This window comes from Bombus impatiens, unplaced genomic scaffold (assembly GCF_000188095.3).
Source record: "Bombus impatiens unplaced genomic scaffold, BIMP_2.2 scf_0320, whole genome shotgun sequence".
NCBI classification, from domain to species: domain Eukaryota; kingdom Metazoa; phylum Arthropoda; class Insecta; order Hymenoptera; family Apidae; genus Bombus; species Bombus impatiens.
Window position 1 is genome coordinate 1,260,665 of NT_176739.1, and position 24,383 is coordinate 1,285,047.

Sequence of the window (24,383 nt, forward strand, 5' to 3'; positions counted from 1 at the left end):
AAAAGCGTGTTGCTATCAATTCATAATAGATTGCGGTTATACGCTGAAAGTAGTGATCATGGTTATTAAATGTTTTTTACGTTCTAATTGAAGTGCATGTGATTTTTTATTAACATCGAGGATCTCGTACAAATGTGAACACATAAGTCTTTTCTGGTGGGTGAATTTCATTGAATGCACGTGATTTGTACATGGTAGAGACGCGAGAATCATCTTCGCATTCATATATTCTTCAGACAAATCGATAATTATAATTTATTCAAATATAAATTACAATATAACCTGATAATATCATCATGAATATTATAAAAAACAACGTTTGTTAGTTATCTGCGAGTTATTGTGATATACACGTACGAACACCCACCATACGTTCCAATGATTCTGATAAAAGAAAGCCATCGATTGGTATATTATACAATCTCTTAAACGTAATGATAAATTCACACTATATTTACAAGTATTCGATGAATTGTGAAATCCATCCATATGATATTACATTTACATAAAACCATATATATAATCCCTTTTGTGCCAGATCGATAGCGGATCTAATATAATTTCAAAAATAGCCTTTATAATATTTTCTCACTTCAAAATGCAAAGTAATGTACATTTGACCATTCTTTCGAATAAATTCGTAAAAATTTCATGGAAATGTAATACTGAACTCTATATCATAACCCTGACACTTCTAGGATGAAATAAAATGCATAAAAATCCCATAGTATCATTATTTGTACTCTTCGAGGAACCTAATATGGAACTGTCTCAGATTCTCGAGCATTGTATTTATTTTCTCCTTCTGCGGCAAGATTGTCGTCCTGAAGTGATATGTTCCAGGTCGCTGTCCAAAACCGGAACCTGGTATCACGCATATTCCGGTGGTCTCCAAGAGTTTGAAGGCATAAAAGACATCAGGCTGTTGACCTTCCTTTTCTGCTGCTTGTATGGCTCTTTTTGGCAAATCGATTCGTGGGAATACATACATTGCACCCATAGCTGGATTAACCTGTAAAAGATTGGAATTTAATTAATGATTGAGTGCTAATAAATGATGTCTGACACAGCTCTTATAATGAATTTTTAGAAAGTACCTTAAAACCTGGAATGCTATTCAATGTATCAACCACTAATTGAGATCTTTCTGCTAAAGAGCGTAAGGTTTCCTCCTTTTCCTTTTGAAACAATTTGTAGGATGGCTCGTTTGGCTTTGGAGGATTCACCACAACATCCATTACTACCTGACCAAGAACAGTAGGACACAACATTGCTGAAATCGATTTTAACAGTATTGCCATTACTTTGGGATCCATGTTGATAATTTCCCCGTACCCGCCGCGGATTCCACATTCTCCCATATAACCTGCAACATACATAAAAGAATTAGTATCTACTCCTATAACGTTCCATTTGGAAAGTAATAAATACTTATAACTAGCTATTGAAGTAGAACATAAACTTGATCTCAAATTAAAATATACCTTTGGACACAGACATGAAGGAAGCCAGCTCCATTTTACAGTAAGGTTCTCCCATCTCCATCATTACCTTCTTGAACGAGTGGAAAGCACTGTCCTTATCATAAACATTATCCTGATAAACTTCATCAGCCAATAGGAATAAACGGTTTTTATACGCAAATCTGATGACGTCCTCGATATTAGCTCGTGTAAGAACTTGTCCAGTTGGATTACCAGGATTTATTACGACTAGCACACGAGGATTACATGACCTCCTTGACTCGTTTAGTGCTCTATCTAATTCAGAAATATCCAATCCCCACTTGTTCTCCTCGTTCAGATAGTAACCAATTTGAGCCAAGCCAAATTCAGCCAAAGTGGCAGAGTATAAAGGGTACTGTGGGATTGGGATCATCACTCCAGATGGTTTACCATCTAGTTTCTCATTGAACAGTTTCAAGAAAGACTGTAACATAAATGCAACAATAACATGGATTATTCATATATCAAGCTGAAAATCACAGAATAATCAAGACTTTTAGTTTGAATATTTGTTAATGAATTCTGAATGCTTCTTCAAAACTTGTTGTTATGAAGTGTAGATATTGTATTGAATTAGAATATGTGATCTTTAATCATTTGGAATAATATTGATGTTTTAGAATTATAAGATCATTAAACGGAATGCAACTTCTTCATTCAATTCTGCTTTTTTGTTCAGCAATAAGGTTTTAAAAATATGTGATATACTACTCATTTACAAATGTTCAAAATTAGCTTGTCTAAATGTCTGTTATCATCATTACAGCTTGCTAATCTGACTCATAATTTTGAAATACCATAATATTATAAGATAATAAAATCATTGTTATTGCTTAACGTTTTAATTTACGACCTTGTTGTATTGCTCCTATAGTGCTTAACAATATATTACAATAGAAATAATCTGCACACTTTGATTCCGTCCGAGGCGCCGTTCGAGAGGATGATGTTATGGTAATCAGAGGGAATTCCATCACGATCTTGAATGTATTGAGCAACATGTTTCCGGATGATCTCGATTCCTGCCGATTCAGAATAAGAGCCAACGCTGCCTCCTTTACACTGGCACAATATGGTCTTGGCTCGTTCCTTCACATCCTCGGGATAGCTAGGATCATCGAGAAGACTCGGCGACACCGTCAAGGTCAGTACTTGTCTCAAGAAGGTGATGGGCTGTTGCCCCATGGCATGTGCATCCCCCACGTTCGCTTTTATCACCTCCTTGAACGGTTTCTTGGCTCCCTGAAAAAGATAGCGTATTGATATATTTAATTTTACTATATTTTTATATTTACTAATATAGAGTATATCTTTAATGGGCTTTATTACAGATATTTCATAATCACATTTTTTGTATACGAATAAATTTGTGTATAAATTTGGATATAATTAAAATAGTGCTTATGTAACTAATGTAACATATTTACATTAAATACTTTTAAATTATATTATAGAATTCTGTTTTTTTTTAAATATTATATTAGACATTAACTAATAACATATTTGTGTTACACAATGTGAGCATCACATTTCGATCTTTTTATAATATTAATATCTTTAAATCACTATAATTCTTTTATTTGGGATTTTACTAAAATCATATTTTTTAAATATGGTGCCTCTCTTTCCTATTTATAGAGTTTACGATATATAAGTGATAACAACTATAACGTATGTAAAATTGGAGTAAGTTTACAATACATATCTCATTATTTTTATTATAAATTATATTTAGTCTGTCGATCTAGCAAGGTGAATACTTATCATGAGCGCGAATATCGGATTTTCCGAGATACTTCCAGCTTTTATTAGATCATAAATAAACCATTCTTTCACTTCATGTGAAGGATATATTTTTTTTTTAATATTCTTGCCTTATCCACATATTGCTTAGCTTTAAAGTAATTCAGCTCAATCGAATAAGCAAACAATTACGCAATACAGCGTGATTCATAACACACATACACAACAATAACCACATGTGTATGTGTATAGTGCAATCAAGTATAAAAGATGGTGCTAAATCTAAGATAAGTAAAATTTTAATTCTGATAAAGCTGAATTGCAGTTCAATCAGTATTTAATTCAATTTATGATCCACTTCTTTTTATAAATTTTACTCGTAAATTTACAGATAGTAAAATTTTCCCTCAAAAATAAGAATTTCGTAATTTAGTTTTTTTTTTTTTTTGAAGTTTTTTATTAAGGTTTTTATGCTCCGATAATAGCATTGGGGAAATTGGGCAATCGTTTCACTTACAACTATAATCTAAACTATGACGTACATTAAACACTTTCGTTGGCACTACTCCCTCTTCGTGACTCACAGTAATTTCACAAATGCAAGGTAGCATTGCGGACTATTTAACACAAAAATCGCGTATCGCATTTTCCAAAACGAATTCAATATCGTGAAAATTATGTTTTTCCATAGAGATATATACATTATTCATAAACAAAGCATACGCATACGATATAATGCTTAGACCATTCATAAATATTAGTCATTAGTCATTCATAATCACTTGAACTTGAATATTAAAAACATTTGAACGTTTAAGATTCATAAAACATTCAAAAGTTTGATTTCTTTATTGAAATATTAATATATAAATTTTCATGTCTATTGTTATACAAAATACGAAATTTTTTGTATAATAAGAATGTACTAGAAATTTGGAATAATATTGTGAGCTTCCATATAAGGTAACATGTAACAGAACACATGTAACACAAGCTATGCTAGCCAGACGAAGGCTGTTACATGCGCACAATATGTTTATATCTTCTTTTCACAGTTTATGGTATCAAATTGCATGGTCAAACAACAGGCTAGTTAAACGGCTCCTGTTACTAAGCTCGTTTTGGATACAGCCACTTGTCCGTAACATCTGGCCTATTGGATGCATCAACGAAATTGTTTTCAGTGACGATTTATCATAATAAATTGAAAAATTCATAGTTCTTAAGCGACTTGAAATTTGGGAATCGTAAATATAATATTTAATAATTGTATACTATGCATAATAAATGCATACGCTATTTCTATATTTATTATTTTGCTATAAATATTGAATAAAGTATACGTTATGTTTTACAAGTATGTTTATAGTATACGCCATTTCTACACTCATAGCTTTAATTGTTGATTCATAATGTAAATTATCTCCGTCTTTCCTGTGTTATAAATGTAGTATGTATCGATTGGTTTGCTTTGATAGCGGCGCAATAAAAAAAATTCCAAATTTGGTTTTATTGAATAGGAGGTCTTCATTCTATTTTTATTCTTATCATGTAAAACGATATATATATAATTCCATCAGTTTTGCGTTAGAGAGCACAATTATTACTTATGCCACTATCGAGATGGGTTCAGTATTACAACACTGATTCATCTTCAATTGTTTTGTGATGCTACAAGTAGGAGATTACAGTACTTTTACGAATAATGGCATATCTTATGTTAAATCAACTTTACAATGTTATTGAAATAAGTTTGTAAAATTTTAAAATACCACTCCTTTAATGCTTACATTTTTTGTGTTAAGCCGTTACCAAAACAAAGCTACAATATGTAAATATGTAACGTTATAATGTTAGAAATAATTCGAATTCGTGGAATTTTATTTCGAAGTTATTGAAGAATTTTGTCGTGCACGTAACAATACTTGTCATTTCAGGATACGTTTATACAGTTTATGCTAATTGACGCCAATTGAAACACTATTTTTAGTTGCTTTTACTTTGAATTAATCCTCAGCGGCAGGTGGTTCCAATATCATTCAGAATCAATGAAACTTATACATATTTATTTAATTTCCATTATTTAAAAACAAAATTTCTACGTATATTTTGATCTAGTTCCCTAGTTTTAGTAACTTTTTTAAATGGATAAAAGCATTATATTTAATGAAAAATATTAAAAAATTTATGTATCACTAAATTTATATTTAAAAAGATAGTAACAGCAGTATATTTCCTGAAAAGCCATGGCAAAATATACTGAATTAACTTCTTTAAATTGCGTTTAATCACAATTTATTTCCTTTCGTATATTATCTGATATTATCTAACGTTCTTTCGTCGTTATCAACCTAAGAAAAAAGAAACGGAAAACTTCCAAATGATATACACCATATGTTATGAATATGCATATATACTATATATCTCATAATGTTTAAAAATCGAAACATAACCTCCATATATAATCAGCAACAAATATCTATCACTTCCTCAGTACATATTCTATTCTCAAAATTATCTATGTTTTCCTTATTTAATCCATATCCACGCACAGAAAAATAAAAGAACCCACCAAATCACAAATACTATTTTGGAATAGTAACTCTGGAATGGCAGACTAATAGTTTTGGAACATATCATATTGAGATTGTTTAGATTTGGTGTGATTTTCACACAATTTAGATATGTAAGAAGATTCTGCAAAATTTCACTAAAATACTTTCAAGTATGTATAATTAAAGGTTATAAAATTCAAATATTCAAAAAAGTTAAAGAACCTTTTTTTTCTAATACAGTGACTAAAATCTGTATTCTGTTAGAGTAATGAAAGACCTAATACTTTAGTTATGGAATTTAAATGTTAAATAAAAGTGGAAGTATCTTTTCATTTACAGTTGATAATTTTCAACACTATAAGTAACTAAAATTAGTATCCTGTTTAGTGATGAAAGACCTTAATAGTTTAACGTTATAAAATTGAAGTCTCCAAAAAAAAAAGCTACAGACAAGGCAATTATTTTGCAATACAATGTCCACAACCAGCGTCCAGCTGAAGTGATAAAAAACTGTAATACTTTAAGGTTACAAAGTTGAAATGTTCCAAAAGATTAAAGAACCGTTTCATGTAGAAATATTTTACGATACCTGTAATCAGGGATCTAAAATCAGTAGCCTGTTGAGGTAACAAAAGACTTTAATGAGGCATTGCAGGATCAAGCGATGGGAACTGGCTACCGAAAGTGGTCAGCTACCTCTCGTCGCACTTCTATACCTTACCTTCTGCAGTTCTTTCTCAATCTCGAGGGCACGTATAAGGAGAGGACCGCGCACCGCATATTCCATTTTCCGGAGATTGATAAAAACATTGTCCTCGGTGAGAACCTTACTACCGGGTGGACCGGTCGCCATGCTGCGACGCAATGTTCTGTCAGAAGCCGGCCGGTGGACTACCGACTCAACAGCCGTCAGACGTGTGAATATTCTACCTCCTGACGTCCCTGGCCCCGCAGAGGTAGTCAGTTGCTCCCACGTCCTATGCCGACTGCTCGCGATAACAGCGTTCCACCAACGTGCTTGTGGCATCATGTCACCGGTTGGTCCTCTCTCTTTACCTCGCACACAGTTCTATCAGTTGCCGGATTGTTTCCGGTAATTCGCTCAGTGATCGTAGAAGGGAGAATCCGCGCATGCGCTGGATACTAGAAGCAAACGTGAAACGGGTGGAGCTATAAAGTTGCTGGAAGACTTAATTAACGTTTATCTATTGAGCTTTATATGTCACAGCTATCGTTGTACAATTATTGTAATGCTATCGCTAATATTGTAATAATTTTCTATTATAACCATTTATACTGTAATTCTTTATACTGTATTATGTATTAAATTTAGTTTTTCTGTAATTTTGCTAAATCTTCAAAAGTAATATATATACTGTATTATTCTTACAGAATTAACGTAATTAAAACAAGAAGATACTGGAAGAGATATTGCGGGGTAAAAACGATCAGCAACTAAAGTTAACATTATAACATAAGTTAAGTTGATATTATTTGAAATTTAGGTATTGATTTCTAATATATTTTACTGATTCAATTGTTGCGTTTTAACCCTTACCTAATGTCCTCAATTATATTATCCTTATATTTTTTCATAATTTAGTCTTAAATATTTCAAGATTAAGATTTGTATATGTTAATGTATAAATATTTTTTAAAATCGCATATTAATATTTAACATGGAAGATTAATTTTTACCACTACAATTATAATTGAACAAATAGTGGCAAGAGACAAGCTACTTAATTTACAAACAAGCTAGTAAAAAATTTTAATGGAAAATTGTAAACAATAGAGTTCTAACGAGAGACTTTTATAGTCTAAGGCTTAAGGTTCACAACGTGGCCTTCACGTTGATACATACAACCCTTAACGCTTCAATTTATAAACTCACTACATATATATATTAATTCCCCCAACTCTACAATGGATCGTAAAAGTATTCCCACTTCGTCTATTCTTCATTACGAACGAATTGCTACTTCTATGAGCGAATGACTGACTTTTAATAAGATACATATTACATTGGTTAGGTCTTTTAGCGAAATAAATTTTGTTAAACGATACTGATTAACTGTAACAAAAATATTTTAACGAACCTTATCATGGAATTAAAAGTTACACTCAAAAGGGCGTAGACGTTTTTAGAACTCACTGTATATAAATAATGGAAGAAATTCTAACAAATTTGAAATAGGTGGGAATATATCTGCACACATATACATGTGTGTATATATATATATTTGGGTATAACAATGGCGTTACGTAATCGGTATTTTTTCTAACATAACTTGGAATTATATGATGGTGTGTTACTAGCTTTTTGTGTACATATATACACAGTTACAGTAGGTCGTCAAGGTCGTAAATAGGGAAACGTTATGCAACTTACGGGAGCCTTTTAATTAAGTGAACACCTGTTAATCGAATTTTCAGATCGAACTACGCCAAATCTCAGTGAAATTACTGCACACGCGCGTTAGATGAAATGAAATTGTTATATTGGAATCAGGGACGTGCGAATTGAACAATGAAAAATATTTCGTCCCCCCCCCCCATCTTACATTGACATAATGCACATTTCATTAATAAATTAAATAAAACAATATTTTCTTCATAAGTAATATTATCAATTATGGAACAAATTTTCCTATCGCTTTTGGTGGCGTGTTAGGGGATTATTTAGTGAAGAATGTAATCGACGCGACATCTGACGTTCTACCGTATCAAAGAAATCGAACGTCGGATATTTGCATTCTCAATGGATAATTCTATTATTGAATGATTTAAGTTGCCAATAAATTACATATAATTAAAAGATCAAGCTAATAGTATACAATGTAACAAATCTTTATCTATATAAATAACTTATTTGAATATTTGAATTTTCATTTGAATATTCAATATTATTACAAAACATAAATAATTTATACGCAGAATATTTAAATTTTGCAATTCAATTAACGTTATTTTAAAAGAAAAAATTCTCTCTCACTGAAATTTTCATACTAGGTAAAATAAATATTATAAAAATATTAGGAGTGTGATTTTAATTTTAGTTGAAGATAATTGCTATATAATCCAGTCATTTAAGATATATACGACTTTCAATTTCTTCACTAACGAGAAAAAATAAATGACACAGCAAAAAGATATTCCTTATCATTCTCGTTATCTCCTGCACGATTGCACTTAATGGAAAGCACGTCAGTATCTTTCCTTGTTTACGTCGCTAAGTGGGTGGCACTAGGACTAGAGATAAAAGTATTATTTTTATCGATCGAAGTGGTCAATATGTCTCTCTCAATGCAAAAAGCAATGTTTCTATTTACTGACTTCTTTATCGAGTTTCTACCTCTGTATTAATTAACTCTAGCTATATCTAGATACATGAAATTTTTCTATTTTATTAACTAATAAATTTTGTTTAAAAATAAGTAATAAATGAAATAATCTAAAAAATTTTAAATGAATTACTCTGATTCGTGATACTCGATTGAAATTTTGCAATGGAAGAAGATTGCAATTACTTATGGACACCAATCGACTGACCTTGAGTAAAATCTTTATTTTCGCCGTAACGTTAATCGATAAGCTTAAACTCTTTCGATTAATTCCTTCCGAGCCATATTCCCTATTTACAGAAATACAATCTAGATCTAGATGGTTAATCATATTAATATTAATTCAATAGTTTTTCTTTAAATCAAGATTTAAAGTTCGTTTTCCTTACAAGTGAACTGAAAATTGGCGCATTACGTCATTGTCAAGGAACTACGGCCCCTGATTGCAAGGACAAATAGAAAGCAAAGTAAATAGGTCGTCACTCAACGAAAGCAAGAACTGATATGACGACGCGGTTAAAATATTTTCTATTTATGTTCAATTGTCTCAGTTCTACTCAAATAGAAAACCAAGTTACTAAATTTAACTCTTAATATGCATTTACACGAGCAAAGAAGAAAAAGAAATATGAGAGAAATAATCGATTAATTAACAGTAAATCACGATGAGTCTTTTTCACCTGATCCTATAGTCGTGTGGCGTACTTTCACGCAAGCAAAATCGTCGTATTAATTAACACTATTTTACATGTCTTCTATCGTGTAAACGCTTCTACTTTCTCCGAAATATCTTTGATTACAGTTACTTGGCGTTCCAGAGTGATAGATATCAGCCACTCAAAGCAACCAGATTCATTATACTCCTCATAGGAAGAGGATCATACAAAACGTACTCTATCACATCTGATAAAACATTTCGTAATTAACCACAAGAATAACAAAGAATAATAGAAATAATAAATTTAAAAAAACGCAATAACTTAAAGAGTAAAACTTCACTATACATATAGGGTTCTTTGTCCAAAATAAAAATTCCAAACAATTCTTACCTAGTTAGAAGTTAGAACAGCCAACAGTGTCTTGGTCGGAACCACCAGGCCAACACACTCGGTGGAACGGTTATTAGCCTCTTAACGCAAGTATGCTTTGGTTCTAATGTTCCAAGCCAGTCAATTCACGTTGGACCACCGCCTTCGAGACGGATATCACGAGTCTAGCTTTTAAGTTTCATGCTTTATCGCGGATAGTGGATTAAACAGGAGGATCTTGGGGCTCTCTAGAAAGCTTTCCTTACGCATTCCTCGCCCGACATGCGTTGCACCGTTCTCTCACCTTAAAACCTCATTCGGTCAGCCGGAATGAATGCGTTTATCAGTTTTACGGAGGACCCAGACGCGACCGCCGTTAACTTCCACGAATTCGCCAGTGTTCCTCGCCGGTGGTGATACTACAACACGTTCCTCTCTGCGTGCTCTCGCTGCGGAACGGAGCGTGCGCAAGATGCAACGCCCGAGATGAACGCAAACTCTTTCCCTTTGGCGCAAATCGGAACATAGGTTATGTTATTTGCCGTTGCAGGGGGTCGCGATCTTTGTACTATGAACTTTCGTCGTTATGCGCCATCCCGCGCTTCACTTCCATTCAGCAGATGAGATTCACTAGAGGTGAAAGGACATATATTAGAGGGAGATCATAAAGCGAGTTGAGATAATAGGGAGAGTGTAGATGCTTATGCATTCGTAGTGCATGAACATCCGTCTAATGCTTAAAGATAAACATGCTAAGTCCGCTTTTGTTAATTTTCTAACCCCCAATTCATAGATAAACATGATTGATGACATATTGAAAGTTAAAAATTAATTTGAACAGATGAACGAAGTTGAAAGTTAATTTGAAAATTAACATAATATAAAGAGCGCTTTTTATAATATTTAGTAGATAAAACAAGTTTCTGTTGACATTCTGCTTTTATAATCGCATTCTCAAAAATATGAATTTGCATAAAAATTCGCTGTTTATTCATAAGAGTCAAACTGCGTTATCTCATGCAAGGTCGCTCAAGGTTGTAGAGCGTTAAAATTTGGCATTAAGAAATAATTCGTATCTTGGATACAAGTAACCTTGGATAGTGTAATTCATGATTAGACTATCAAAAATGGCTTACATCCTATAAGATAAAAAGTATAACGTTCTACTTAAAAAGCTAAGTGGAGCTAAATTACAGCATAATTTACAAATTAACTTTTTCCGCCTAATAATTATTTTTTAATTAGTTACACTGTTATTTATGCTTAGATTATTTATAAAACAAATTTCTGCTTAAGTTCTTCGTAAAAATATAAATTTGCATAAATATCCGCAGCCTATGTATGATGAATTAAATTTTTTATTGTGAAAGTTCTTCCATCTTATTTTAAATCCTCATAATCTTTTATGGGTTATAAAAGGATCTTGGCATCTGGATACGTATAGTATAGTGTCTTTTTGCATTATTTATGACAATGACGAACGAGGCACGCGTATAGTATGATAATAAGGAAGGGAAATTTCTTTTTCACCCGAAGTTACATAGAACTTGTTTGTTCGGTTAGAACGTACAACAATATGTTAATTTCTATGTCCTTTATATATATATATATTCTATATATATATATATATATATATATATTCTATATATATATATATATATATTAAAACTTCAAGCATAACAAAAATTAAAATATGTTATAGTTGTGACTACACACATAAATACATGTAGAATCTATACTCTTCTTGGTTCTAATAAAAATTAGCTGTGATATATTCATATTTTACAAAGTAAATTAAATAAATTAAAGTTATTCAATATATTACCGCTTATTATTATAATAGGTCAGATATTGAAAATCGATAACATACATAGTTGGCAATTATGAAAGATAACCTCACATATCATGTTTATGAAATTTTTATTCGATATTTTAAAATTTAGTTGAATATTTATATATTTTCCATAGTTCTAAAAATGAAGTCATCCCAATGGACATATATTATAAAAGCAATTAAATTATTTGAAAGTTATACTATTCAATTGATTTTAGTGTATCATTAAGTGAATTTAGTATTTCAGGATATAATGATGGAATTATCAAAAGACACCATTGATGGTCTTGCTAATATTCTAAACACAAATATTGTTACGGACGATAACTTTCTACAAATTTTAGGGATGGCTACTTCATATATATATGAAAATCCTTCAGAAATAAAATGTGAGTATTTGTTTTGGTGTAATTGCCAAATATAAATAAGATTAATTAACATAATTATTGAAACTAATAAAATTTCAGGCACTATCAAAACATCTGATGCGAAACCAATTTTAACAAAAAAAGTTTTTGCTGATGTGGTATGTTTACTTATAGAGGCTACCCGACATGATTTAGATGAAGAAAGCTTAAGAAGTTTTTTAAATCTTGTATATATTGGTGAAAAAAGAATTACGAAATTATGTGAAGTATACATTAATAATAAAAAGGCAATACAGTCTCAATTGGAATTGATAGGCAATAATCCACCTCACATTATTGATATAGACTGGCATTTAGATTACTGTGTCAAGGTAATTGATCGGTGAATAGAACACCGATCGTTTCATTCACAGATGCTTTATTTGCTCTTATTCATGAAAGTCATTTTCAGTTGGACACATGCAATTCACTAGGTGTTCCTCTTTTCACAAACAACAACAAAACAAACAAATTATATGTATTTATAGTACTGATACTAGGAAGTGAAAATAAATAAATTAACACGCGGCTAAAAAACATCGACATAGAAATCGGGATTATGTTCTCGTATTATACGATAATTAGTTAACGATCTATAAATTATTTTATATATTAAATATTCCAAGAAGTATTGCATTTTGAATATTTTATGTATGTTTGCATAATATGTGCATTCTGTACATTTTGTCTTTTCCAATAATGTATAAATATTCGCAATCTAATAATACTACGATTGAACAAGTAAGTAATTATAATCAGTAAATCTGACAAGTAAATTACACCAAAACAATAGGGTGATTAATTTTGCTTTTTGAGACAAAATCAGATTTTAAAAATAACTTGCAAGGCTGTTTTAGTTATACTGAACATCAACAGATAGCGTACAAATCGACATAAAATTATAAATTAAGTATGACAGCTTGGATTAATAAAGTTAAATTATTATAATCTGGAATTGTCCTTGGATAAGATCAGATTACAATTGATGTAACATGATTATATATCATAAAATTTCGATCATATATTATAATTATGCCTACCATATCTATATTCTACGAAAATACGAACAATATGTTAAAATTTATGTAATATCTAAATAAAATAAAACATACGGGTCTGTACGAGGTCTAATAAGTTTTACATTAATAAATTTGCAATAATCTAATGTTACACACATTTAAAAACTTTAGACTTTCAATTCATTTACCTTTCCAAAATCATCCGTTCGCATATTGCATCTAACCTCCATGATCTTCGTATTATTCAATAATACTCGCATTAATTATCATTTTTTTTTTTCGAATTGTTTTCCTTTTGAATTGGAATATAATTTGGTATAACAAACTTGGAACGGGAAGGTTGTTCATCATTGAACTTCAGCGCCACGATGACGCACTTACTATACGTTCTGCAAGTTGTTGACCAGAGGTTAGGTCCACTGTAATATCCAGTCACAACATAAATAAATTCTAATGATGTATCGTTGACTGTTACAAGTGACAAGGGGGGAACGGGGCAAGAATGTTGTCATTTTTACGAAAAATTTCTCTGGGGGGAAAGATAAGAGATGGTGTGCCGACGAACGACGAAATGGAGGCTGTTGAAGGATATCTGGATGCGAAAAACCAAAGTTTGATCTCGCAGTCTGACACTGAGCTGAAGGAGTCCGTTTATGGCAAGTTCATATTATAAATCGAATATAAATAGAATTCTCATTGAATCAACTTATTATATTGCTTATTAATAACAGTTTCTATAGAAACCCTTATTTAACCAATAGTCGTAAACAAGTTAGTAACAGTACACCTATTTAATGACTAAAAATTTTGCTAAAAATTAAGCATCATTGACATTACATATTTCGTACCTGCAGTTGTATAAATTTCACTTATAAAGTTTTTTTTTTGTTTTTTTTAATTAATCAGAAGATGGGTAATATATTTTAATGCAAAAGGATTCACTAGCAATCCATTTATTTTATCAAAACTTACGAAACTTAAAATCACAGATTTGTTAAGGACAATCAAGGATCCAGAGAAACCACAAACGTTGGAGCAATTGGACGTTGTTTATGAAGACTGTGTTGAGATTTTGAGGCAAACTCCCAAAGGAGTTTCTGTAATTCGTATTGAATTCAATCCAACAGTGCCCCATTGTTCTCTGGCAACATTGATTGGCTTATGTATTAGAGTGAAACTAGAACGTCATTTAGTAGCCCTTTTTAAACTAGATATATACATTAGGAAAGGTGCACACTCTACAGAACAAGAAAGTGAGTACAATCAATCATTCCATATATAACAATTACCAATTTATCTTAATGTATATTAAATGTTTTACATTTCAGTAAATAAACAAATAAACGATAAGGAAAGAATTGCAGCTGCCATGGAAAATCCTAACTTGAGAGAATTGGTAGAGAAATGTATTCAAGAAGAAGAGTGAAAGCCTAGCTTTTTTGTGGTGCATGGGTTTCATTAGGTTCAATACTGCTCATCTATAATGGGTTATCTTCATACAATATTAGTATATATAATGAGGAAGACACAAGCACAACCTTTACTTTAGTGCAAGAGAATGTATTAAAAGAACACATTTACTGAGAATTCTAGTGAATATAAATAGAATCTTATATTTAATTGTACAAAGTTAATTATGCTATAAATATATGTATAGCACGGTTCTGTAGTTACTCTAAATGTGACATTTTATACACGTATTTCAAATCTTGAATAGAAATCAATTACTATAAGTTCAATTGTACATATACTCGATATAAAAACGTTTTTTATTCAACAATCAATTTCCATTGATAATACGATATTATAATAACAATACTAAAAATGATTCAAATTGTTGTAAATTCTGTAGTAAATATACTTTGTATAAGAATTCCTTCCACTTTATTCAACAATTGATTCCCATTATCTTCTATTACTAAAAATAATCAAAATAGTCCAAATATTATAAAAATTCCTATAAATTCAATAGTAAATATACTTTTTTCATTTAAAAACAAATTTCCAATATATTCTAATGCTAAAAATAATCCAAATATCCTGCTCATTGTAAATATATTTGAAAATATTCTTCCTCTATTCAAAAATCAACTCCTAGAATTGGAAACAATTCAAGTATAAAGATAATCCAAATGTGACAAGAATTCCTATAAATTGCAAACATCCTTGGTTCACCATTCTTTCTTCATTAAAAAATCACAATAATACTAGAAGTAATCCAAATAGCAATAGATACGTTCATCAATGAAACCTAACGAGTCTGAGCAAAGCTAAACAGCGGAAGGACAATTCCTTAAGGAGAATCCAATTACCAGCTACGGATTGCAACGCGAGAAAAACGAATTCTAGCTCCGAAAGAGTTCGAGGAAGCTCACACGAGTAACGGGCAAGAGGGAAGCGACCGGTGAGAGGTGCCGGGACAAGATGGGAATTATCCAGGGCCCCTTTCAGGCCCCCGGAGATGCTCCCCAGACACACTCGAGTGGGAAGAATCTGGGTTACTCGAGCCAGAAGGGAATGTGGGCCGGCTATATACCGGTTGCTTGCTCGTACATCGCAGTTCATTCTTCTTTCTCGTCGCGATCGACAAGTCGTAGACGAGCTTAAGTACGTTCCCCATTGGCCTAAGCGAAACCAAACTAATACCAATCTATATATACGAAAGAAGTTCTAGTTATACTCTTTCGTATCTTAGTACCTTTATTGACAATTTACTCCTGTCATTGACTTTTTGGGTAGAAGATCGTCAAGGGTGAACAAAGGTCAACAAAGTGTCCAGAGGAAGATTCCCTTTAGGTAAGTGCACCTGGAGAAATCGAAAGCGACTTCATGAATCGAACGGTCGCATTGCTTGACCCGCGCTATGACTCTTCGAGCTTTCTCTTCGATGGTCCTATCTTCTAACTGATTTTCGCGCGTTTCATCGCGCGCATTATGCCCGCAGTAATGGTACGTGATGGTTCATTGCGAGTTCAACTATCATCGATTCTCATTGCTTTCACCTTTTAATAAAAATCTTGGTGAATGTATCGTCCCATGTATTTAAAATGTCTCTGAATTGTAAAATAAAGTCAATAAAATTCTAAAATTTTGAACGTATATAAGTTGAAAATAGTATTGTAGAATTTATGCAATATAGCAAATAAGTAGCATAGTAAAAATGAGATAAAATAATTGTAGTAAAATTATAGTTCGATAAATTCATTTTAACTAATTACTAAATAATCAATTAGTATGTGATTGTTTAGAATTTAGAGTTTTCGAGATTCTAATAATGACGTTTCAAAATTTAAATTTTTCATTTAAAAGATTTCCAATGTTATGATAATAAAAATATAAGTTTTATCGCTAAATAATGACATAATAAATGATTATTTAATTAAAAAAAAATAAAAATTATTTTTTGTTATAATATAAAATTTTGGGGGGAGAAATTTGAACAAATTTGATGCGCCATTGTTCGAACCTCGAAATATGTTAGGTTAGCTAATAATAAGATATTGTTTACCAAAATTGTCGTAGAAAATTTTTGTATGATATTACGTAATGAAATTAGCAAAGCCCAATTTGCGATTCAGTTCTTTGTTTCGATATCAAATTAAAGCCTCCATTTTAGCAAACAAAAGCGTACATAATTGATACCTTCTTAATTAACGACGCACTCTCAATCACCTTTACTTAATGATTTATGCTCAATTAGCTATTTCACAGTTCTTCATACGTGCCTCATGATATTGTTCTCGAACCTTTTAACCAAATTCACACTATGTATGAGATTCCGCTCATTAATTCTCACGCTTTCCATATATGTATGCATAGTTTAAGAACAAGAAATTTAGCTAATAAATACTAATTACATCTTCTTTGTTCTTTGAATTCAGACGTAGAAATTATTAACAAAGAATTTTACTGTTCATCTTTCATTCTCTAAGAAGAAAAATTTCTGCATTATCTTTCGCTATCGTTGCTTGCCTCATCTGAGATTTTAGGTGAACACGTTTGTTTTGAAGATCACTCACTTTCTCTCTGATTCGTGAGAGGCGATGGGGTTTATCTTTGCGAAGGTATATACTTTCCTTGCGTAAGATTTCCACAAGTCTACGCAACGATGCAACTTGTGGAACACGTGAAGTATTACTTCGGCCAAGAATTCATTACGATATCCTCCGTAAAAGGAGAAAAAAGAAGCAAACCAGCTTTTACGCTCGCGATTTCCATCACGAAACTACTTGTCCGACTGAATCGAAGAGAAATTCTCTTCCTCATTGAACACGCTAAGCAAAAGTTTCTGAATTAAAGATCAATTTTTTTCCTAAACTAATACTTCCTTATTGAACCATTCAAAAATGATAGCTTACATAAAAATGTTTTCAAAAATTATTTTTCAAATGTTTAAAAATGCCTTACATAATAATAATGCTTATATTAATAATAGAAGAATATTGTTGAATTACATTATAAATGAATATTTAAATTTTTACCATTTCCATTCTTTAATGTAATTGAAAATAATTAAAAAATGGCAATTAGTCCATCAGAAAGTTGAAAAAATATTATAAGGCAACTTAAAAATTGTTTGATGCAGTAACTGTTCATTGTAAATCATTCTAAATTACATTATAAAATCAATGTTCCAGATACAGCTTTATTTCTTTTTTAATATAATAATTTTAATGTAATTTGAAATAATTGAGAATTTACAATTAATGCACGAACAAATTTAAATCATTGTAAATTACATTAAGAAAAAAAATGAAGATGTAAATGGAACAGGTGTCACCGGTGACCCACATGTCATCAAGAACGCATTTGCATAAGCATGATTTTAACACACAAGTGAGAATACCTCTGCGTATGTTGACGTTGAATATATGGGCACCCATCGATGAATCCATAATTTCGTTCGACATACAGTATACATATACTACCAAAAATTCATGCACAAACGAAACATGTCACAAAGAAATAGAACACGGATGAAGTAACGATCCTCGATCGATCTGGATCGGGCGAAAGTCGAAATTGAAGCGGCACCGATTTTCTTTATCCTCTTTCTTTATTACTCCGTCGAACGCATTGGCACGCTCCTGTCTCGTTTTTGTATCGTTGTACTCGTCCCGAATACGCGTATGCAGCGGGCTTACAGACAGACGAGGAGCCGTTAAGAAAGACGTAGAGCACACAGACGACCACGTAAACCGGACGATATAAAGCCGGCCAGATAACGGTTCCACGAGCACATACGCGGATACAAAATAAAGCCACGATATCTCCCTCTTTCTCTTCCTCTATTGCCAACGTACTTCTCACCCTTTAACTAGGGATTAACTTACACCTAACCCATAAAATACATAAAAATATTAGACAATAATGCGAAAAATATAACTATAAAAACCTCAATAAAATTTTTAAAAATATTATCTTATATTGTTAAATATAAAAATCGCAAAAAATATTGGCATTGGTATTTATGTACTAAGTACAAACTAGATCCGACTATATATTATATTATTTGAAATGTAGAAGTCGATTAAAAACATTCTTTATTAATGGTATGTATTTTTTGCCACATTTGTTTGTGATTAGATAGATCAGTGTGGCAGGAATTGAAAAGTGAAAAATATACATAATATTTAATGTAATATCAAATATCAAATATGTGTATGGTACTCTGAAATAAATCTCTGCTTTGATTTCATTTCTATGCACAGAATGCACACATGAAATATCCAAAGTAAAATAAATATTCTAATAGGTAAAACAAATCTCTGCTAAGGTTTCATTCTTTTTATTGTGTTTATAAAGATATGGATTTCTATGAACATCCTCATAATTAGTAGATTCGTAGAATTAATTCGTAGAATTTCTTAATCTCTTCGTGACAGGATAACAATAAAATTCTTGCGCGATAGATAAAAAAACATTCTGTCGAAAGTCTCATCCGGTATGTCGAGCCCGTTTAACATCTTGCTTCCGGAGAATCCTCAACGAAAGCGTAGGGTCGTTTAATCGTAAGCCGCAATTGATAAAATGATTCATACATCGGTCACAACTCGTTTCTTCATCTCAAAACTCTAATTAGTGCAGTTCGTAACTTTCACATATAATTATTCTGCTGCTTAGTATTAAAACAGGAGGATTCAAATCTTATGAAGATAATTAAATCTGTGGAAATTCATGAGGAGATGACTGGAATGCCGTATTGCGTCAGATAATCATTGAAATGACTCTTATAATTCAATTAATCAAATATTAGCTCTAACTGAGAATTATGCAAATTTGCAAGACTGGTGACCTTTTAGAAATATATATATTATATGCATTACATGAAACACAGGTTTAAAACAAATCTAAGTATGTACATAGAAACTACAAAATACTTAGAGCAAGTATATATTTCATAGAAATCATAAAAGTATTTAAACAAGCGATTACTTATTATATGTATTAATAAGACTAAATACTTGGGATCATCTTTAACACTTACTATATTTAAAATGATTACACTAATCTTTTATCAAATATATTTTTCCAATAAGTACCTTGAAATTTCATACATCTTCAGATTGATTTCCAATTTTGCCAATACAATCATGGCAATCGTGCCTCATTACAGTCCTAATGGAATTTCAAAATGTAATGTCAATTATGTAATACGTACAATACATACATACAAGTGTTCTGTGGTAAAAATTGAAAGACTTTTGTGAGCGATTGTACATTAAAATCTTCTGCGGTCGAGGATTGTTTTGTACACGAAGTTTCTTAGTTATTTAGTTTATAATTGAATTATCTCTTCCGGGATAGCATTAGCATTTCTTCAATCCAGGTGAATGACCGCTGACACTAATTTTTAGCGAAAGCCACGCCATTAAGTGCGGAGCTTCATTAAGTCCGCAGCGGCGTGGAATCCTAAATAAGAATCATTGTTATTCAATATGATAATCGAACACAAACTGCTTAACGCAATGGCGGTACATTAACTACTTCAATTATATGAATTATGAAATGGAAAGTACACTGATTGCAAAGGTAAATGTAATTATATTTTAACATGAAAATGAGCAACTTCCTTCTCATTAAGTCATAAACTTCCATCTTAAGGAGTTAATCTTCTTTGAATGTTCGCTTTCCAATAGATTTTTTGCTGATAAAAAGATTATAAAACGTAGAAACTATTTAATTTTTGTGTATGTATTTTAATCAAAATACCAAATAGCTAATATCGGTATTATGCAAGATAGAGATCACATCTGCTACATTCTCAAATTTCTAAACAGATCATATTTCTGCTTACTATACAGGGTAAATATTATATCAGTAATTAATTAATTCAAAGGAAATGCCGTCGATTACAACGTGATATTAGATCTGCCATTAGAAACCAATAGTGCCTCTGTATTAAAACAGAAATGGCTACACGTATATGTATATGTGCAAAATGAAAACAGGAGACTGTAATAAAGATGATTAACGGCATTGCGTTTGAATTACCTGTGCAATTTAAATCACATTATTTGAATGTAGCGCGACTTTTGAATTCTTTCAAAACCACCCAAAGTAACATGGTAATTATCAAATTAACTTTGATTCTGTAGAAGTTAGATTTAATTCTAGCTAATGCATTTTATGCGTGTAAAACAGAAATCAACCCAATTCCCAGTAATTTCCATAAAGTGTCGCCAATCTGCATACTTAGAAACTATCGTATTAAGCACAAGGAGTTTGAAGTTCTTACATCTTCTTCTAGTTGTTTGTCAAGTTGTCAGTACAGATAACGATCTCACGATCTTCGTGAAATTATGTTTCTTCGTACTATCTACATTCTAAGAAACATCATCTCTTACGTTACAGAACGTTATTGAGATAATTGCTTCATATTCAGATAGCCAGAGCGGCTATTAATTGCGGATCGTCCGACGTTTTGTTTTGTCGCGAGGACGATTTAGAAAGTTGCAGCATGGCAATAAAGGCCTCGAGGAAAGTCGGCGGCACGCCACAAAAAAATAAAGACCTGTTGCAAAATCCTCCAGCATTTTTCTCCATCACCGTCGTGAGAGATCCTTTCCTCCTTCGTAGCTCATAATTCACCGTTGAAAAGTCTCCTTTCACCCTCGACAAAGATTCGTTCCCAAGAAACTTTTACTCGCTAGACATCCGACGCTAGAAACCATGTTTTCCTGGAACATTCGCTATCTGTTATTTTTCCATTAAACGAGGTCGCCTCGGATATTGAACTTCTTGAATATAATATCTTTTCTTTAATTGGATGTTAGGCGCTTCTCAAGTAGAAAAATATTTGGATTATTATATCAAGTATAGAGATCTGATTGTTTTTTCTCCTTTTGTCCAGGTGCAACAAATATGAGGGCGATATGGTTGATGTTGGTTCTCGTCGCCGTTGTGGTGAATGCTCAACGCCGACTGGCCCTGCCTGATCCACGAAGCTGTGCTAACCGTAAGTGTTCATTAACCATAATACATCTTATTTTACTATTTTTACTGTAACATAATGAATGATTATTTAAATATTATTTCAGGAGTACGACATGCTACTTATAGGGACGCTAGAGGTGTTGCACATTCATACTTCTTCAGTTGGGAGCACCAACCGACTAGAAGCCTTGAAGTAGACTGGCTAGATTCACGTAATATCTGTCGCAGACACTGTATGGATGCAGTTTCTCTTGAAACGCCACAAGAAAATGAATTTATCAAACAGCGAGTAGCAAGAGGTTAATTATAGAAGAGAATGTTATTCTCATTATGTTTACACTTTGAAGTTTTTTTCATTTCTATCTTTATGTAGGAAATGTAAGGTATATTTGGACATCTGGACGTAAATGCAACTTCAATGGCTGTGATAGGCCAGATCTCCAACCACAAAATATCAATGGATGGTTCTGGTCAGGTTCTGGAGCTAAGATTGGTCCTACCACACAGCGTAACTCTGGAGATTGGAGTCACACTGGTGGATATGGCCAAGCACAACCTGATAATCGTGAAGCTGCTCAGGTAATTTATTTTTGTATTTTCTTTTTTTTAATTTTTTCTTTTGTTCTGCGTTTTTGATAGTTTTATAATACATGGAATTATGTTACAGGGTAACGACGAGTCTTGTTTGTCGATCCTGAATAACTTCTACAATGACGGTATCAAATGGCACGACGTAGCCTGCCATCATAGGAAACCATTTGTCTGCGAAGACAGCGACGAACTTTTGAATTTCGTGCTTTCCAGAAACCCTGGCATTCGCCTTTAAAAGCTTCTCTTTATAGCTTCTGTGAATTCTTGAATGTTCAGTACCTAAGATCTCTTGATCAACCAAGAATAGCAAGGAACTTTTCTATTTCTTGACTTTTAATTTATATGTCATTATGTATCCATTATAATTAAAAATTAAATTAAATCTCTTCATTCATTCACAATTATATTCTAATGAATTTATATCCTTGAAATCAATTAAATCAGTTGAATTAAAATTTTATCGATTAGATATTAAACAATCAAGAATTGCATTAGATTTAGATTAACTAGAAGCTGCATATATCTAAGTTTAACTTTTGTACCCTTTTTCTATACAAAATAAAAAGCATTTGCCAATAAGTTTAAAATTGTCCCTTTTTGTCCTTAAATCTTGAAAAGTAACACAGTTTTGAATTTTTAAAAAACCTTTATTTTATCCTGTAGTACCTCGCAATTTACACCTTTATAGCATATTTCCTTACAGGGAAAGCGTATAGTTTACGCATTTCTTTCACAGTCTTTTTTTTAGCTTGGTGAGGCGTCAAAGCTCTCCTAAGAGCTCTAGTTTTCTTTGGCCTCAGATCCAAAGGCTTGTACTTGTGATTTTTGTACAATAAACGCAAGTTTTCCTTTTGTTTCTGATGCATAATAATGTATACCCTAGCTATTGCCTTCCTCACCACTCGGCTGAAATACAGACAAAACAAAAATAAAAATATTAACTCATTCAAATAATTTTTTAATTGTTTAAAACACTTAATACTACTTTTAAATATATTAATTGAAGATATGAATAAAAACTTTTATTTTCTGTAAAATTGAGTTGAATTATATATATCTGACGAATATAGAAGCTATATTAAATTACTACGTTGACTTTATAGTAATTAAATTTTTAACTAAAATTAAATTTTGAGGTAAAGTAATAAAGGTTTTGTATAAAATATATACATACATTTTCGAAAGTTTAGATGCAGCACCACCAGTAACTTTTGCCACACGAAGATTTGTCAACTCAGTTTTGAGCTCTTCCAGCTGCTTAAGCAACTCATTTTTGTCTTTTGTCCTCAGATCAGTACACTTAACCTTACCCTGAAACGACAACACAACACTGCTCTTTAAATTGCACTTTTACACATTTCGATAATTTCAGCATTCGACACATGTTTCTTTTGATGCTGCTGCTAATGAAAATTTATAATACCTCCCTAATATTGATTGTCAATTGAAACGAAGTAACATTCAATTTAATTAATTAACATGTTCAAAACATAATTAACATACATAAAAACGAGTGATCAAGCGAAAAATTTTTATTTAAAAATAAAATGTTAAATATCTTGTTAAAGCATTGAGAGGTTATGCGCACGCTTGTCATCAAACGCGATTCCGTCAACAAAAATGTTACGATATCTTTACAAAAATCGCAATGGAAAATACTGTAATCAAATAACTAAATAACAATTATGAAGGATGTTTTAAATAAAAAGAGATTTCCAACAATTCACTGACCATCTTGCGATTACTCCTCTTCAACGGAAAAAGGAAACAAGGAAGAAGATCATGAACCAATAAGAGACATTACCACGTGTCTCTAGTGAATAAGTATCGTACTGCGATCTTAGCGTCCTCTGTATTTCCTCTATTTTACTATATTTGAATATATTTATACTTCTGTTAAATAAAATAATAATTTTTCTTA

The 24,383-nt window shown here is 31.8% G+C and overlaps 5 protein-coding genes and 1 long non-coding RNA gene across 8 annotated transcripts; 3 read left to right on the top strand and 3 right to left on the bottom strand.

Moving 5' to 3' along the window:
- Positions 1-87: 87 nt before the first annotated feature.
- LOC100743791 (alanine aminotransferase 1) lies at positions 88-10,648 on the bottom strand. Of its 3 annotated transcripts, none has more exons than XM_024367511.2 (6): positions 10,480-10,648; positions 6,525-6,946; positions 2,418-2,747; positions 1,485-1,929; positions 1,098-1,366; positions 88-1,012 (listed from the first exon to the last, which is right to left on the bottom strand). In XM_024367511.2, exons 2-6 carry the CDS (start codon positions 6,831-6,833, stop codon positions 734-736), a joined length of 1,632 nt encoding a protein of 543 aa, XP_024223279.1. In that variant the 5' UTR covers positions 6,834-6,946; positions 10,480-10,648; the 3' UTR covers positions 88-733. The 3 variants fall into 3 exon arrangements, with proteins under 3 accessions (XP_024223279.1, XP_012240801.1, XP_012240802.1); XM_012385378.3 differs by having other exon boundaries at positions 10,197-10,641; XM_012385379.3 differs by lacking the exon at positions 10,480-10,648 and adding an exon at positions 8,196-8,324.
- Positions 10,649-11,990: 1,342 nt separating this feature from the next.
- LOC100749169 (COMM domain-containing protein 3-like) lies at positions 11,991-12,933 on the top strand. Its single transcript, XM_024367453.2, has 4 exons — positions 11,991-12,018; positions 12,257-12,398; positions 12,477-12,748; positions 12,829-12,933. Exons 2-4 carry the CDS (start codon positions 12,263-12,265, stop codon positions 12,931-12,933), a joined length of 513 nt encoding a protein of 170 aa, XP_024223221.1. The 5' UTR covers positions 11,991-12,018; positions 12,257-12,262.
- Positions 12,934-13,789: 856 nt separating this feature from the next.
- LOC100744020 (MIP18 family protein galla-1) lies at positions 13,790-15,305 on the top strand. The gene is made up of 3 exons (XM_003489308.4): positions 13,790-14,091; positions 14,425-14,688; positions 14,764-15,305. Exons 1-3 carry the CDS (start codon positions 13,938-13,940, stop codon positions 14,859-14,861), a joined length of 516 nt encoding a protein of 171 aa, XP_003489356.1. The 5' UTR covers positions 13,790-13,937; the 3' UTR covers positions 14,862-15,305.
- A 112-nt stretch (positions 15,306-15,417) lies between these two features.
- Positions 15,418-23,127, top strand: LOC100744252 (L-selectin). The gene is made up of 5 exons (XM_003489310.4): positions 15,418-16,231; positions 21,789-21,893; positions 21,976-22,170; positions 22,245-22,450; positions 22,539-23,127. Exons 2-5 carry the CDS (start codon positions 21,800-21,802, stop codon positions 22,695-22,697), a joined length of 654 nt encoding a protein of 217 aa, XP_003489358.1. The 5' UTR covers positions 15,418-16,231; positions 21,789-21,799; the 3' UTR covers positions 22,698-23,127.
- Positions 19,208-21,790, bottom strand: LOC112212828. Its single transcript, XR_002946658.2, has 2 exons — positions 20,110-21,790; positions 19,208-20,053 (listed from the first exon to the last, which is right to left on the bottom strand). It is a non-coding gene; the product is annotated as an uncharacterized LOC112212828 (long non-coding RNA).
- LOC100744367 (60S ribosomal protein L35) lies at positions 23,089-24,335 on the bottom strand. Its single transcript, XM_003489311.4, has 3 exons — positions 24,194-24,335; positions 23,637-23,773; positions 23,089-23,368 (listed from the first exon to the last, which is right to left on the bottom strand). The coding sequence occupies exons 1-3, from the start codon at positions 24,194-24,196 to the stop codon at positions 23,137-23,139; spliced, it is 372 nt and encodes a 123-aa protein (XP_003489359.1). The 5' UTR covers positions 24,197-24,335; the 3' UTR covers positions 23,089-23,136.
- Positions 24,336-24,383: the final 48 nt, after the last annotated feature.